The sequence below is a fragment of the Taudactylus pleione genome, unplaced genomic scaffold, assembly GCF_031769625.1.
Source record: "Taudactylus pleione unplaced genomic scaffold, aTauple2 ptg000093l, whole genome shotgun sequence".
NCBI classification, from domain to species: domain Eukaryota; kingdom Metazoa; phylum Chordata; class Amphibia; order Anura; family Myobatrachidae; genus Taudactylus; species Taudactylus pleione.
Genome location: NW_028284495.1, coordinates 14,267,568 through 14,284,295, shown reverse-complemented (window position 1 = coordinate 14,284,295; position 16,728 = coordinate 14,267,568). Strand labels below are relative to the sequence as shown.

Below are 16,728 nucleotides of genomic sequence, written 5' to 3'. Positions count from 1 at the left end.
AAGGTAAAAAAACTGGCGTACAAAAAAGTGCTTTATAGGGCAAATGTGCAAGAATGGCAAGCCATAAAAAATAGCAGCATATAGGACAAGTGACAGATCTGTCGCTTATCTCCTTAATACAAAACACTGCTCTTCCAGTCAGCGTCAGTTATTTCAGTGCTCACAAAAGAATGTAAAGAAATTCCACATAGTGTGATATCGTTTTACAAATAATTTGATTAAAAACAACAAATAATCACGTAGAAGAGAATAAATAAGAGGCTTATCTATCCATCAGACTATAGGTGTCCTAAGCAAACAGGAGTCCACCGGCCTAAATTGGAAAAGAGCATGTATCTGAGACCACAGAAGATGTCAGAGGGGGAGGATCCTGCTGGGAACGTGACGCTAACCTCCTGAATTATTTATGAATGGACTCGGATACCTCCTCTTTTCCTGGTGTATTCATGTAAGCGGTGTTTTGCAAAGCAGCCGCTTCTTCCAGCGGTTTTGGCCGCTGCATTTAACGGGGTAATAATAATAATAATATATATATATATATATTATTATCTATCTATACACTAATGCCTGGTCTACATTTTTTCGGTCTGTAAGATGCTCAGTGACAATTTGTTATGTCATCATGTATTCATTAATCTCTTAATTGTTAATTTTAAGATTGTACACTGCAATCTCCCAGCGTCCCTAACTACTTTGTGTGGCTCAACAGTAAAACAATCCTGCAGTGTTTTACATTTGCAATATGAAGCGCCACCTGGTGGATAATGCCGGTCTTCATAAAGGATGAAAACAAGTTGTTACATAAACATACTGTATACACATAGTATTTATTATTTATTTATTAACAGTTTCTTATATAGTGCAGCATATTCTGTTGCGCTTTACAATTGTAAACATTAATAGAACAAAACTGAGTAATAACAGACAGATATATAGGTAAGAAGGCCCTGCTGGCAAGCTTACAATCTATAGATGAGATATAGTATGTCAGTACCTGGGAAAATGAGGGTCACAATGGGGTCAATCCAATTGGATGTGAATTGTGAGGTGTGAGTTGCTGTTATCTCTTTGAATTCACATAAAGAATTCATTTGGAATACAATTAGCAACTCGCACTGAACCAGTCAGAGTAAACCCACATTTTTCCATTCGCACCTCCCTGAGGGTGAGAGATGGAAATGAAAATTTTAATTTCAAGATTAAAATGGTGTGACACCATGCTCAACCCCTTGGACAGCCCCCTAATGACTAAATAGGCAATTGGAAGTTTCCAATTAGCTTAGTCTAATAATCACATGTCATTTTTGGGGGTAAAAAAAAATGGCCTCAAATGACCCCAAAATCAACTTTTCCATTAGTTTAGGCGCCCCAAATTTAATTACAGTAATTTTTAATTGAAAAATAATTGTTTGTTTTTTTTTTTTTTTACAATTTTTCAAAGTGCCCTCAAAAGTACCCCAAAATCTCCTATTTTCCTACTCTTTTTTTTTGCATTTTTTGTTTAATTTGTTTATTTAGCATTTTTTTGTATTTAAAAAAAAAAAAACACAAATCAGCCATTTGACACCATTTAAAGACCTTCAGTACTTTCCTGATGCCCACAAACAACCTTTCTATAAGGTCCTGCTAACAAAATTATCAATTTTGGGGAGTTTAGGATGGTCTCCCCACTTTATCATACACTTCTCTCACATCGCATTCGCAAACCTCCGCTGCGAGTACAGCAAATATGCATTTTTAATTGGATTGGAGAATTCTCGGGTGCGCGCATTCGTGCAGTCGTCGAGTTTCATGAAACAAAATCGCTACTCACAATTCACACCTAATGGGATTGACTCCAATGTATTCAATAAAAGGGCTTCAGGGCACAACAACAGCAACACAATCAACATCCTCCTTCCATATAGGTGGGCAGTATTAGTAAAAAGGAGGACTTCAGACAATTTCCCTGCTATGCATTCTTAGATTATAGCTAAGCAAGCATTTGGGTGGGAAGTTGTTGTAACACCACAATGCCTCTTCAGCCCATTGGTGATAATGACTGCAGTACATGTTTAGATACAGATGTGTTCTCTTGCATCTTTACCGATAATGCTACAAACGTGCAAACGCATCGCACCATGCAATTAGCCGCGTCCGCTATGCTACGCCATGCCACCTGCTGCGTTTGCACCATGCAATGCTATGGAGTCGCGGGTGCGAACACAGTGTGCGTACCCACATCCCGTGCCATGAGTGGCGTGATGTTCCGTGAAAGCAGCAACGATGCAAGAGGACACATCTGTACCTCCACGTAGCTAACCTCCAGATCCAAATTGCTGCTAATGCGCTGGTGGAATCTTTATCCGCCATGTTATATGGCCAATGTATAGCTTGCTTTAGTCATCAGCTTAATGAAAACGGTCATGTGACTTTCCTCCAGGTCTTTGATTGTGTCAAAATGGGATTGGTTAGTTCTTCATAAAACTTTCCCATGTCGGAACCACTGGTTCTAGTCTATTTCTAATAGCAGAAGGATGGTTAATACAGATGTATCCTCATACACCTAGCCGTACAGTCTCATACAGCGGTTTTGTCGCATCAAATTGCGACTAAGACATACATTACAGCAAAGAAGACCCTCGGCGCAAGCTGGATCACAAGGTACCTGGCTTGCAGAGAATTGATGTTTGGAACGACTGCCACAATAATGTATGAGGACACTACATAAATTACAATAGAAAGAGAGAAAGACTTGTCAACTGTTTGCACAAAATAGGCAATATGATAAAATATAACTTTTAAAATTTAATTTTCAAAATTTAAGGTCCAATGTTAAAACTAGCGAAATAATAACAGGAAGATAAGGAAATCTGAGAAACCATTTAGAAACGTGGTTAAAATATATTGCACGCTATATGAACATTTAGTTTTCTTATCAATAAAGGTAAAGTTACAAGAAAATGGTGTTGTCCCATATTATTTTAAGTCAGTAATTTTTGAGCAACTTAAAATTGTATTCCTGATCTTATTTTAGCACATATAAACCACATACATGTGTTTCTGGGTTATTCTTATTGATATTCTTTGGAATCACAATAAATCTATATTTATATAAATTTTTTGCACAATATTTGCATCTTGGATTAAGTATATATCCCCTTATGTGGGATCAGAACAATCAATATCAGTTTATTTAAAATCCATCACAATTAATCCATGTTTTTTTGATTGAAAAAAAATAAATCATTAGAATTACTTTCATGGTATTTTAAAAAATATTTAGCCACTGGTGTCAGTGACCTCATCAGCTGTTGATCTTGTTTGGAATTCCATATGCATCCCAATGGATTGACAGTCTTTGGCATGAGGAGGGTCAACATGGATATCAGAGGGGGAGACGTTGATGGTGAACTTTTGAGATAATAAAGAAGACATATTTTTACAGCGGCCGCAACTATACTAACTGATCGCTGATTGGCTGAGAGTGGCCTGGCTGTTAATCAAGTACTTCCTGATGAAAATCATACGATTGAAACGTTGAAGTAAAACTTGAGGTTTCTATAACCCAGCTTCTATTCTTTATTCCTTGGAGTGCCGCTGCCATTTTGTGCTGCTATTTGTGATTCCTGCAGAAGGCGCCCACGTTCACCTCCAGGGGATGAGTGCCGAGCCCATGCTGTAAAATGATTATTTATATATATATATATATATATATAGACATATATATATATGACGTTTATATATATGGATATGTATGCTGTGTATACACACTGCCCGATCACTGTGGCCAGCAGTGATCAAGGCGGAGCTTCAGCTTCTAATACAGATTCAGCTGCACAGAAGCCGGAAGGAGGTGGTCCCGGGGGTCCCCCTGGCTGGACACAACAGCAGCCACGGCTGCTTATGAAGATATGCCGGGAGAGGTGGGTCATACAGCAGCAGCCGCGTCCAGCTTCCAGGAGCCGCGGCTGCTTTTTCCATAGAGGACACGGCTGCCATGTAGCCACACGAGGCGGGGGGTAATGCTGGCTTCCCAATCACTGCTGGCCACAGTGATCGGGACACAGCAGCAGCCGCAGCTATCAGGAGCCGTGGCTGTTGCTTCAATGGGACACACGGCTGTCCTTGCAGCCACGTCAGGAAGGGGTGCCGCCGGGTACCTGATCACTGTGGCCAGCAGTGATCGGGACCCAAAGGAGGGGGAGCCGCAGGTGTAGAGGGACTGGCAGGTCCCTCTGATATAGGCGGCTGCAGGAAGATTAGCTCCCCGCAGCTGCCTAGTGGGCATTTATGATTGGTCGCATCAGATGCGACCATGTCAGGGAAAGCCCAGTCTGGTGTGGTCGCATCTGATGCGACCATGCCAGGCAAGTTGTTAAACTCTGGCAATCTCAGACCAGACACGATTCTTAGTAAATTTACCCCAAGCTATCAATTTCTAGAAGTCACTAGATAAATATATATAATATACCCCTTACAATCTATTGCATCAACCAACTCTGAAGGACTTAGGGACATCCCACATGCAAGTGTTCAGGAAACAAGATATTGTCCAATTGTATGTAACAAGGGTCTTTATAGAGTTGGTGTTTTATGCTATAGGAGACTATACCGGGTTAATTGTGTTGCCAAAAGAGGGCAGGGGAAAATAAAATCCCTTTCCCTGATTGTACAAGTCACTCTTATAAAAAGAAAAAAGTCAAACAGATGAAAGATGTAAAACTGTCTTCATTCATTCATTCCCATTACTACTGACAAAGCAGTTTATTTCATGATCCAAGTCAGCGATTAGAGAATGGCGTGGGCGGACATTCACAGGAAAATTGTCATATAGAATCAATTACCATAGTGCTTTTAATATATAATTCTTTTTTTTTAAAAAAGACTCTGCGCCATGTGAAAATAAATACATAAATATGTTTTACAATGCACAGACATAGTAAGCAGTTGTTAGTGCAGTGGTGGGAGGATGGCTTTGTATATAAATACATATTATATATTTGACAGCACGAGTCATTTTTTGTAATTTAATAGAATAGAGATTACTCAGGTATCCATTTGTGCTTCCTTTCAGTCCATCTGTCACCTACAAGCCATACATGCAGTGTTTTTCTTTGGTTCTCTCAAATCCACCACGTTCTGATCTATCAACAATGATGAACGCTAAAAAATAAAGATATTACGGAGATGACATACTAAACATAGTACAACATAATAAAATACAGTTGTGAAAAAGAAGCATAAGTTATCAGGAGATTGAAAAAGTGTGTACAACACAGATGCACAGCCCCAGGGGTCACACTGCAGTACATGTCACAGTCTGTGGGGGTAAGGACTGTGACAGTCTGACAGTGACTGAGAATCAGAGTGCAGGTGACTAATTCTGCTCAGACAGAGCTTAACCATATGAGTAAGTCATGATCAAAGCCTTGTGAGACTGCTGCCTGGGAGGGAATCAGTATCATTTACCGCCAGCCGCATGGGTGAAAATCCTGATCTTTAATTAAGGTAAGCATCGCTAACCTTTCTCCCCCCCTAACCCTCCCTTAGGGGTGCCTAACCCTGGAGCCCCTAACCTAGCCCTCCCCCCCCCCCCCCCCGCGGCTGTCCACACCCGGCTTACCTTCGATCGGGATGCCGGACGTCGGGCTCCCGGCATAGTTAAAATGACAGGCGTCGGGATTTCGACGCCTGTCATTAGACCCTTGCCGGGATTAGACTGTCGGCATCCCGACTGCAAAACGCCTTGGAGCACCTTGTCCTAAGCACAGGATAGGTAAGTAGAATGATGATTATAATGCAGACAGTGGATCTAGGATGTGCTACAAGTGAGGGTAGTGTATTAAGAGGGACGGGGAAGATGTTAGAGTTGAGGTGAGGTAAATGTGTTACAGGGGAGGGATGAGTATGCAAAATGTGGCAGAGGTGAGTGAGGCTGATATGGTACAGAGGATTGGCATGGCACTCCCACCATATGATCATGCCAGTACATACACAAACATGCATCCTCCAGAAGTGCACTCAGTTTCCTTTCAAAAGTCTGTGGGGTAATTGTAATAGTGTGCGAAGTTCTGACATCGGTGAGACCCGTGCCAGACTGCCCGATGTTTTAAAGTAGAAGTCATTTAACAGGCAAAACCAGGTTGATTTTGCCTGTTAAATGACTACTACTTTAAATCATCGGGCAGTCTCGCACGGGTCTCACCGATGTCAGAACTCCGCACACTGTTACATTTACCCCAGTGTGTTTAAAAATGTAAGCAAGTTAATGTTTTCTTGCAGTATTACATCCTCCCAGTGTGGCACAAATCAGCTCGAAGTTTAAGGATCAGATATAACACTCAACTAATGCTAGTGCCCAGTCTGCTTTAACCGTACCAGATCATCCCTGTTACTATGTTGTAAAGTCCCAGCATAAATAATTGACCATGATAGGGATTTCTAATATGGTGTATAGCAAAATGACTCTGTTGGGAATGGGAGTGGGGCACTAAAAGAGCAGACGGGGATGTCTGATATTGGGCATACTCCTATATAACCATAAGCAACGACAAAACAGATCATTAAAATATGTGCACTCAGGGGTCCTTTGCTTTGCCTGTAAATTTATTCAAGTAGCACTTTGAGTGTGCTGCAGTACTGGGTATTATTTTAGGACCCGCATGTGGTTAGCATATGAGTTTGGTGTAGCAGTGTTTCCCTTCAGACCTTTGGTATGATGCCCAATAATTTAGAATTATGCCCCTGATTTCCTGCTGTCAGCTTTGACATTAAAAGGATATGTCAAAAAAGATTCTGTAAATGAAATGCCCTCTCCCCAATAATTAGAGCTAAGAGGTCCAATTGTGCTAACTCACATCTTACCCCTGGCATTCCTCTAATGGCTAATTCTGCTGTCACGGATGGCCGGTGAAAGTGGAAATTAAGGCCCTGATTCAGAGCCGGACGCTCTGACCAGAGCGCTCGCTCTGAGGCCCTGATTCAGACCCACTCGCAAGCGGCTGTCTGCTCGCAAGTGGGTCGATGGTCTGCACCGAGCATGCGTACGACGGAGGGAGCTCCGTCGTGCGCATGCGCCAGACGCGACGAGCGAAGGATAGTCCTTCGCTCGTTGTGTCTGATCAAAGGGGGCGTGCTGTCGATGTTGATTGACAGCACGCCCCCTTTGGTGGGCGTGCCGGGGGTGTGCCTCCCTGACGGGGGCGTTCCCAAGGGAACGCCTACCGTCACAAGCCGGCCCACTGACATCACTAGTGATGTCAGTGTGAGTGATTTTGGCTCTGATAGAGCCAAAATCACTCCGGGCCTTGCGGTTGAAAACCTCAACCGCAGGCTCCGGCTCGCCGTTTCGATGGTCGCGATGGTCACGACCATCGCGGCCATCAAACTGCATGCTCGTATAGGCTGTGGGTGGTGACCCACAGCTATACGAGCGTCCAGGAGGACGCTCCATTTTTATGGAGGGCGGCCCTCATTCAGAGCGTGCGCTCTGCTCAGAGCGTACGGCTCTGAATGAGGGCCTGAATCAGGGCCCTCCTCCATTAATATGGAGCGTCCTCCTGGACGCTCGTATAGCTGTGGGTCACCACCCACAGCATATACGAGCGTCCACCAAGATGGTCGCGATGGTCTTGACCATCGGACTTGCGAGTGAAACCCTGTGGTCGGGTTTCTCAACCGCAAGGCCAGGAGTGATTTTGGCTCTATCAAAGCCAAAATCACTCCCACTGACCTCACTAGTGAAGTCAGTGGGGCCGGCTTCAGATGGTAGGCGTTCCCATAGGAACGCCTCCGTCTGGCAGGCACGCCCCCGGCACGCCCACCAAAGGGGGCGTGCTGTCAATCAACATCGACAGCACGCCCCCTTTGGTGCGAGACCCAGAGCGATGGAAAGTCCTTCGCTCGCCGGGTCTCGCGCATGCGCACGACGGAGCTCCCTCCGTCGTGCGCATGCGCAGTGGGGAACATCGACCCACTTGCGAGCGTACTGCCGCTCGCGAGTGGGTTTGAATGACCCCCTAAGTTCTCCTGACAGGTAGAGGCTTCTCATGCAGCGAGAGCACCTATTAGATAGTTCTCTGCACACATGATAAGGCACTTATGTGTGGAGAGCTAGGCATCAGGCCTCTGCTGGTCTGGAGCTTGGGGAAAGGGAGATTATTAAAATAGATTTAGGTGGCCCAGTCAATTATCCAAATATCTATCCTTTCAATCGGGAGGAGGTAGGGACTGTTAGTTGTAGGTTAGTTTAGTTAGGGGGGAGGGAAATGGGGGCTCCAGGTATACCTGAGTTGGGGATAGGCTATACAGGGTGGAGGGTTATAGGGTAGGTTTTTTTTTGGTGTATTTTGTATTTGTTTAGTTATTATTTTCTTATTATTTTTGCGGGTGTGGTCAGTCTTATGGTGGGACATTTATATAGGATTTCCTTGGTATGTTTATGCACCTCCTATGCTTGTTGTTTTTGGTTTCCAGCTCCTGCTTCGGGAACCCGAATGGTGCCTTTGGGTACTCGGTATGTTTTCTTTTTTTTCATATGTTGCCTGAGACATATATGTATATCTTAAATAATATGACCATACCTTATACTTTGCTTTGTCTGTATGTATAGGTCACAAAATTTACTGTTCATATTTGGCGCACTTGCTTTTATTATTATTACTATTTTTATTGGGTGTTTTTTCAAAACTTTAAATAAAAAAATACTTGATTTAAAAAAAAAAAGGATTTAGGTGGATGTCTCCTTTAACAGAAGTTACATATTCACAATTATCCTTAATAGTGAAGGGGACAACTCTTTTAAATAATTACTTTAGAATAATAGACATATATTTACTGCAAGGGATTTAAAATTTGTGATATGTTTGAATGGGTACATTACTTACCTTTGCATAGATGGCCTCTGATAATATAAAAAATGCGTTCTCAATATTGATATTTTCTTTAGCGCTTGTCTCAAAAAATGGTATCCCATATTCCCAGGCAAGCTAGGAAACAAACAAAGGCTTATTGTTATAGAGTCTATGGTATAATATAAATAACTAGATACCTGCCCTAGCTTTGCACGGGAGCAATTATATCTCGCCACAGTCCCCTGCATCTCACACCAGCCTCCTGCTTCTCACTGCTGCCCCTGCATTTCACCATAGCATCCTATATTTCAGCACAGCCCCTGCATCTCACCACAGGCCTCTGCATCTCATCACAACCCCCTCCTACTCACTCCTGCTCCCTGCATCTCACCAGTGTCACCACAACCCCCATACTGCTGCTCTGCAGCTGGCTGGGGCCCGGACACTGGGATGTACTGGGAAGGAGAGGAGGATCATGGATGAGAGATTTGTATTGCAGCTACCGTAAGCATTATCAGCAGTATGTCTCTGGAGCTGGGGTCACCTGTGCATAATTCCGCATCCTCCGTTCACACCCCTTCCCGACTGTCGAACATGGCGATGAGCAATGTCCTCTTTGCACCCTGTATTTCCTAGTTTTATATGGCGCCACAAGTGTTCCGCAGCGCCTTACATAGTACATAGACAAATAAATGAACAAGCAACAAGTGACTTACAGTAGAATACAATGCAGGACAAGGTTTATAAATATTGCTGCATTAGTGATCATAACACTCAAATAAGCAACAGGGCGTAAGCAACCAGGTGTGTATGTGTATATATATATATATATATATATATATATATATATATATGAGAGAGAGAGAATGTCTCACAGAACATCTTAATGAAGTGATATGTATCATGTAGATAAATACACGCATTGTCCTTGTCATATGTACAGTGATGTGAAAAAAAAGAAATACAATCATCTAGTTCTCACCAAGGGTTTCAAGCGGATTGGTTGCCCAGCCAGTAATCTTCTAACTGTCTTTTATCTAGCACCATCTTTGAAATGACAGTTAGAAGCTGATTGGTTGCTTTAGGCAACTTTTCATCTCCAAGGCTTGATACATCTCCCCCCAAATCCTGAAATGTGAAAAATTCTAATCTCATTTGACAAATAACATGTAACAGTTTTCTCATGATACTGTATATGTAATAAAAAAAGCCAACATTGGATCAAGTGTAAATCAATGATTCAGCAGTGTGTAGACCCACCTTTAAGTAAGAATATGTATATGGGGTTATCAGTCTTTTCAGCACATTTTCAGTCATTTCAGCCCAATCATCCTTACAACATAGCTCTGGGATACATTTATATTTGAGGGCAATCCTTTTTGCACAGCTCTGCAATAGCATCTTCATGAATTTGAGGTCTAAACTTTAATTTTGCTATTACAGAACCTTGATTCTTGTAGATTTGTTGGTGTGCTTTATTTGTAGGACAGATGGTCAACGTTTACCTCAAATGATAGGTCATGTGGCTACAAACAACCATAAATCATTACCATGTTTGACAGCTGGAATGAGGTTCTCATGGTGACACTATGGGCCAAATGTAATAGGGTCAGAGTTTTAAAAATGTGGTAGTATAGAACTATACTCGCCCATTTTTAGAACTCACCCTATGTAATAGGGTGCGAGAACATGCAAACTCCCATGTTTCTCAGATCCCCGCAGCTCGCAATGGCAAAACTCGCATCTAGATGTTTTGCTATTGTGAGGATACAACTCGGCCAATGTAATAGAGTGCAAGTTTTTAATTCGCACACTATTACTGACCTATAACACGAAAAATAATAGACGTGCTTCAGGCTAGCGAGTACAGCCTGTGCAGGTGCGAGTTATACAGAAACATGCATAGATCGGTGAGACCGTGCATGCTTCTTTGTTAAAAAAAACTATGGTGGGACTGCTAGGTAACCTTTAGTAACTTAGCGGTTCCCACCATTGAAGTCAATGGTGGGAACAGCTCATTGGAGCTCATTCAGAGCCGCTCGCAAGCACCAAGCGTTCACAAGCGGCTCAATGGTGCACCAGTGCGCACACACCGCGTCCGGCGTGCGCGAGCACTCTCTAGTGACTGCAGCTCAGTCACTACGGGGCTCGCTACAAGACAGGGCGGCTGTCAATGGTAAGTGACAGCTCGCCCCGTTTTGTAGGGAAGGGGAGTGGCTACACAAACGCAGGCATTCCCTTAGGAATGCCTGGCGTTTGTGGGAGGGCCTACTGACATCACTAGTGATGTCAGTAGTGGACTTCCTGCTTTATTAGAGCAGGAAGTCCACTCGGCCTTGCGGTAGCAGAGACCCTACCACAGGGTCTCGTCGCAAGGCCAATGGTCGCGATTATTGCGACGGCCTCCTGCCTGCTCGCACAAGCTGTGGGAGGTCTCCCACAGCTTTGCGAGCGGCCAGACCAAAACAAAAACGCCCACAGACTCTGCAAGCTGCCAGCGGCAGTGAGCGGGTCTGAATCAGGGCCATCGCCTGAGAGGCTCCCCTCTTTCAGCCATGAATGCTCAGCCAATGCATTTTTATAGGAATGCAGTGGCTGAGCCCTCATTTGCAATGTACCGTCCTCATGTCCGTATGGTCTGGTTTTCTCCGTTTGTTTTTTTCCGAAGACGCTGTATTCCTACATGGACAGAAGAGGATGGGAACAATGGGTAGGTGAGTATTGTATTTTTTTTTATTAACAGATCCCGATATTAGAATCTACTGGACAAGGGGACAGCCCGGCGCTAGGTAAGTATGTAGTGTGAGTGCAGGTGAGTGTGAATGCATATGAAATAAAATAAAAAAATAAAAGACCTTCGGTGTCCATGTCCTGTGTTTATTTTAATATTTCTTTTGCAGGTGAACTAGAGGTACCTGCGGGCCAATAATACCCCACATGTTGGTACTTGTGGTTCTCCAAGTACCAGCATGCGGGGGAAGCTTGCTGGGACCTCAAGTTCTACTGTAAAAGACAATATTATCTCTTCTATTTTTTACACAATCAACCCGGCACACACCGCCCAGGGGTGCAGGGGATAGCCCCAGACTATCAGCCCAGGCCTGGGGTGCCCCGGAGAGGGGGAATCCCTGTATTTGGAGGGTCCCCACCTCCCCAGATCTCCAGCCTGGGCTGCCTAGTGGTCAGGTGTTGAATGCTTTGGCCAGGGGACCCGATGAAAGCGTACCACAGCTGTGTGGAAAATACAGGGGACCCCTACTCATTTTGTCCCTTGTATTTCCTCAACCAGGACTGGCTCACTGAGCCCGATGGTGGTTGATGAAAATATAGGGGAACCCTATATTTATTTACCCCTGTATTTTCACAACCAGGACCGGCATTGAAAAGTCCGGTGCTGGTTATGCGTTTACTCCCATTTTTTTTATTTTTTTTTTACATTTTACTATTTTTTTATTTTTTTTTACACAGAAGCCTTCACTTACTTCACTGATCTGTGAAGGCTTCTATATTACTCGCACCTTGTAATGAAACTCTCATTACAAGGTGCGAGTTTTCATACAAAAAAACTCACACGGACTCGCACAATGTAATATCCTCAAACTCAAGTTGTGGGACAAACTCGCACCTTTAAATGTGCGAGACGGTACAGGTTTGTCCTGCACAAAAACCTCGGACCCTATTACATTTGGCCGAATGTGTTTGGTGGTCTCCAAACATGACTGTGCATTAATACAAACAACTGTACTTTAGTGTCGTCTGTCCAATAGGAAATTGTTCTGGAAGTCTGTTTTGTTCTGATGAAACTTTGCTAACCTAAATGGTATTGGTTTTTATTCTATTTGTTTTGGAGAAAGGACTTTCTCCTGGCTAGCGTTACATGATAACTGTACTTGTTTGGCCTTTCTCTAACACGAACTCTAACATATACTGTCAAAAACCTATATACAGTATACCTGATAACATTTTTGTCCATTTTGTGATTTCTCATCTCACATCATACAGCAAGATCTTTGGGTGAAATTATTGAGCAGAATGACAACTGTCTTCATTGTTCTCTCTTTGTAAATAATCTTCTTCCTGTGCTATAATGGACATCAAACTGTGGAAATAGCTTTATATCTTATAGATGAGCAACAACAATTTTTTCTCTGATATGTTTTTTCTCCTTGATATGATGTTAACATAAATCTGAATACACCAGACCGAATTTACAAAGGTTCTGCATTTATAGGATGTAGGATGTATTATTTCTTTGTGATCAAATAATCATGTGCAAATGCATAGCAGCACCTGGCTCAAATTACATGCGTTACTGATATAGAAGCAGTAAGGGCGCACATACATTTTCCGTTTTCTATGAACGATAACGATGTCATTATTGTTCAATCGCTCATGAATCGGGCACATGAATGTCGGAAACGACCAGCGATGCGCGCTCCCGCTGGTTGTTTCTGACATCAATCATCGGCTGAACATGGTGGACAACCTGGCGATAACGTCAGGTTGAGCATGTTAGGGGATGACTGATGTGCCTACACTAAATGACTGATCGTTCAGTGTAGACACAGCACAGACTGTGAAACGACTGCACAATTACAATGTCGTAATCGTGCAGTTGTTTTTTGGTCTGCTAATGGATGTGCCCCTTAAGGGTGCACATTTTTTGATGCTGAATAATTAATGATTAAAATCTGAAATGATTGTTTGTCACTTGAGATTAGCTTCATCAGTACGTGCTTTGGACTAAGGGCCTGATTCATTGACGATCGCAACTGCGATTACGCACGCAATAGGCTGATTGCATCGCAGTGTGTGTTCGCAAAGACTTCACTGCAATCACAGTGACTACGCAGATGCATCACAGAGTGTTTCACAGGAAGTGAGCGTTTGGGGCTGGTGATGGGGGGGTGATCAGCGAAACGCAGGCGTGCCTGTGTTTGAACGCTGTAACAGGGGTGTGCATAAATTAGCCATTGCGATGCCATGCGCAGCTTGGGCTTTCAATGCGTGCGATGAGGTTAGCAATTCCTTAGCAAGGTCAGGCCTTGTGAGGCTCCGATGGTACTCGATGTATTCGATACTTTCACAGTCTTGCAAAGTATTACAGATGTGTGTAAGGTAAAGTGTGCATCCTTATCTTTGGCTGCGACAGCATTGCGATTGCGATCATTAGCATATTTTCGCAGTGAGACTGCATGAGTAATCGCAGTTGCAATCGCAATAGAGATCTGGAATGAATCAGGCCCTAAATCATTACTTATTGCCTTGATATGTAAAAACACAGATTTAGAGCTGCACACTCACCCCTCTATACATAGGTGTTTTTAATGGGTTGGGTATGAAATCCCGGCAGTCGGGATGCCGCTGGTCAGAATACCGACAGTGGCATCCCGCCAGCCAGAATCCCAACACCCATAGGAACGCATGGTAAGTATTTTCCCATCCCCTACCCTAACCCTCTCTCCCCGATGCCTAACCCCTCCGCCCTAGTTGCTAAGCCTAACCTCCCCCTCCCCGCAACCTAAACCTAACACCCCCTCCATGGTGCCCAAACCTAACCTCCCCCATTCCACGCACCCTAATCCTAACTCTCTCTCCCCGGTGCCTAACCCTAACCCTCCCCCCCCCCAATGCCTAACCCTAACCCCCGGAACCTAACCCTAACCTCCTTTGGGATGCAGACGGTTGGGATACTAGTGCCGTCGGCATCCTGCAGTCCGGGATGCCAACTACATCCCGTTTTTAATCAGGGCAACATATAAGTATATCATCAAATTCTAGCAATATTAGTTGCAGTTCACAGGTAGTGAGAAAGGTAAGTCCCACATTATATAACTATAAATTGTTAGTGTAGGTACCCATCTGAATTAGGTCACCTTGTCACGGTAGATGGGCACCCTCAGTCTGATCATAATGGGGCTGAATCTGAGTTTGGAGCAAAGCAAAGAGAAGTCAATATCTTTGTACCTTGGCAAAACCATGTTTCATTGTAGGTGGGGAAGAGATATAGATGTGAGAGGGGCGTGTTCAAAATCAAATTTAAATTGCAGTGTAAAAATGAAGCTGTCCAGAATTTGTGGGCTACCTGCAAAAGCAGCCAGCATGTACCCTGGATGCTTGTGCGTAGGTGCAGGGAGTGGGGCAAGGTGGCAGTTGGCCAAAACATTTGAAAGGCGCGGCAGCCGTGGACGGTGAGGGGCTGGACGTTATAGCAATTGGCTAAAGGTAAGAGAGAGGGAAGGAGGGGGGGTAGGCGCAGCAGCGTTGGAATGATTTTATGTCACCCACCCCCATAAAATCGTTCTGACGCCACTGCCTGGATGTAAAAACAATAACTGTATTTGCTTTCTTTGCATTGAAGCATGGTTTATTTCAGAAACAAAGTTACTTGTTATTTTTGCTTTGCTTTCAACTCAGTCAGCCCATACAGTATGTGCACTAAGAACCTCATGTGTACTGTAGAATTTATATTACAGCAGAGTATCTATCCTTTATCACAGTGGTTCTCAAACTCAGTCCTCAGAACCCCCATACAGGCCACGTTTTCCAGGTCACCCAGCAAGTGCACAGGTGTAGATATTACTCACGGACACATTTTATAGGATCCACAGGTGGAGCCAATTATTTCACTTGTGATTCTGTGAGGAGACCTGGAAAACAAGCACTGTTTGGGGTCCTGAGGACAGAGTATGAGAACCTGTGCTTTATCACATATAAATATGGTCTTAATGCTTAAAGTGTGCACTTATATATGCAGTTTGACTGTGAATTGTACTTTCAGTCACAGCAGTGTAGAACCTTTTTATTATATTTGGAAATTAGGGGGTGCTGACCAAAATCCCTCCCCCACAGGACTGCTGTATCTTTTGAAGGTTGATACTGCCTTCTTTTCGTTCAGCCATGCCACACATATATCCATAGGGTTTTTAATCAGAGCAGTATATAGTCTGGCTCCTACTAACAGGGTGTAGTCATAATGTCAACACCACAGTGTAGACAGTTATGAAGTTGACATTGTTGAAATGTCGACAGTGAACATGTCAGCATGTGCAGGGTCTGGAGGATAAGGATTAGGCTGCGGCAGCGGTGGGTTAGGGCTAGGCTACGGGAGGGGAGGGTTAGGATTAGGCACTATGGGGAGGGTAAAGGTTAGGATACGGGAGGAGAGGGTTAGATTAGGCACTATGGGGAGGGTTAGGCATGAGGAAGGGAGGGTTTGGTTGTGGTAGTGGTGATCTGAGCTATGGCAGGGGAGGGTTAGAATTAGGCACTATGGGGAGGGTTAGAATTAGGCACTATGGGGAGGGTTAGGGTCAGGCACTATGGGGAGGGTTAGGTTACAGGAGGGCAGGGTTAGGGTTAGACACTATCTGGAGGGTATCGGTTAGGCTACATGAGGGGAGGGTTAGGGATTAGGCACCAGGGAGAGTATAATTTTTAGGCTTCAGGAGGGGATGGTTAGGAATAGGCTGCGGCAGCGATGTGTTAGACTATGGTAGGGGAGGGATATGGATTAGGCACTATGGGGAGGGTAAGGATTAGGCACTATGGGGAGGGTAAGGATTAGGCACTAAGGGGAGGGTAAGGGTTAGGCTATGGGAGAGGAGGTTTATGATTAGGCATAGAGGGAGGGTTAGGCTTCAGGAGGGGATGGTTAGGTATAGGCTGTGGCAGCGATGTGTTAGACTATGGTAGGGGAGGGATATGGATTAGGCACTAAGGGGAGGGTAAGGATTAGGCACTATGGGGAGGGATATGGATTAGGCACTATGGGGAGGGTAAGGGTTAGGCTATGGGAGAGGAGGTTTATGATTAGGCATTAGAGGGAGGGTTAGGCTACAGGAGGGGAGGGGTAGGCTACGAGAAGGAAGGGTTAGGTAGAGGGGGGTTAATG

At 44.1% G+C, this 16,728-nt stretch overlaps 1 protein-coding gene across 1 annotated transcript in view; it reads right to left on the bottom strand.

The window, feature by feature from the left end:
- Positions 1-4,791: 4,791 nt before the first annotated feature.
- LOC148526843 (ras-related protein Rab-8A-like) overlaps positions 4,792-16,728 on the bottom strand; it is a 43,654-nt gene continuing 31,717 nt past the window's right edge. The window contains exons 5-6 of the mRNA XM_088469774.1: positions 8,868-8,969; positions 4,792-5,145 (exon numbers count right to left, since the gene is read on the bottom strand). Coding sequence (XP_088325900.1) covers positions 5,065-5,145; positions 8,868-8,969 — 183 coding nt within the window. The 3' untranslated portion in view covers positions 4,792-5,064. The remainder of the gene's footprint in view (positions 5,146-8,867; positions 8,970-16,728) is intronic.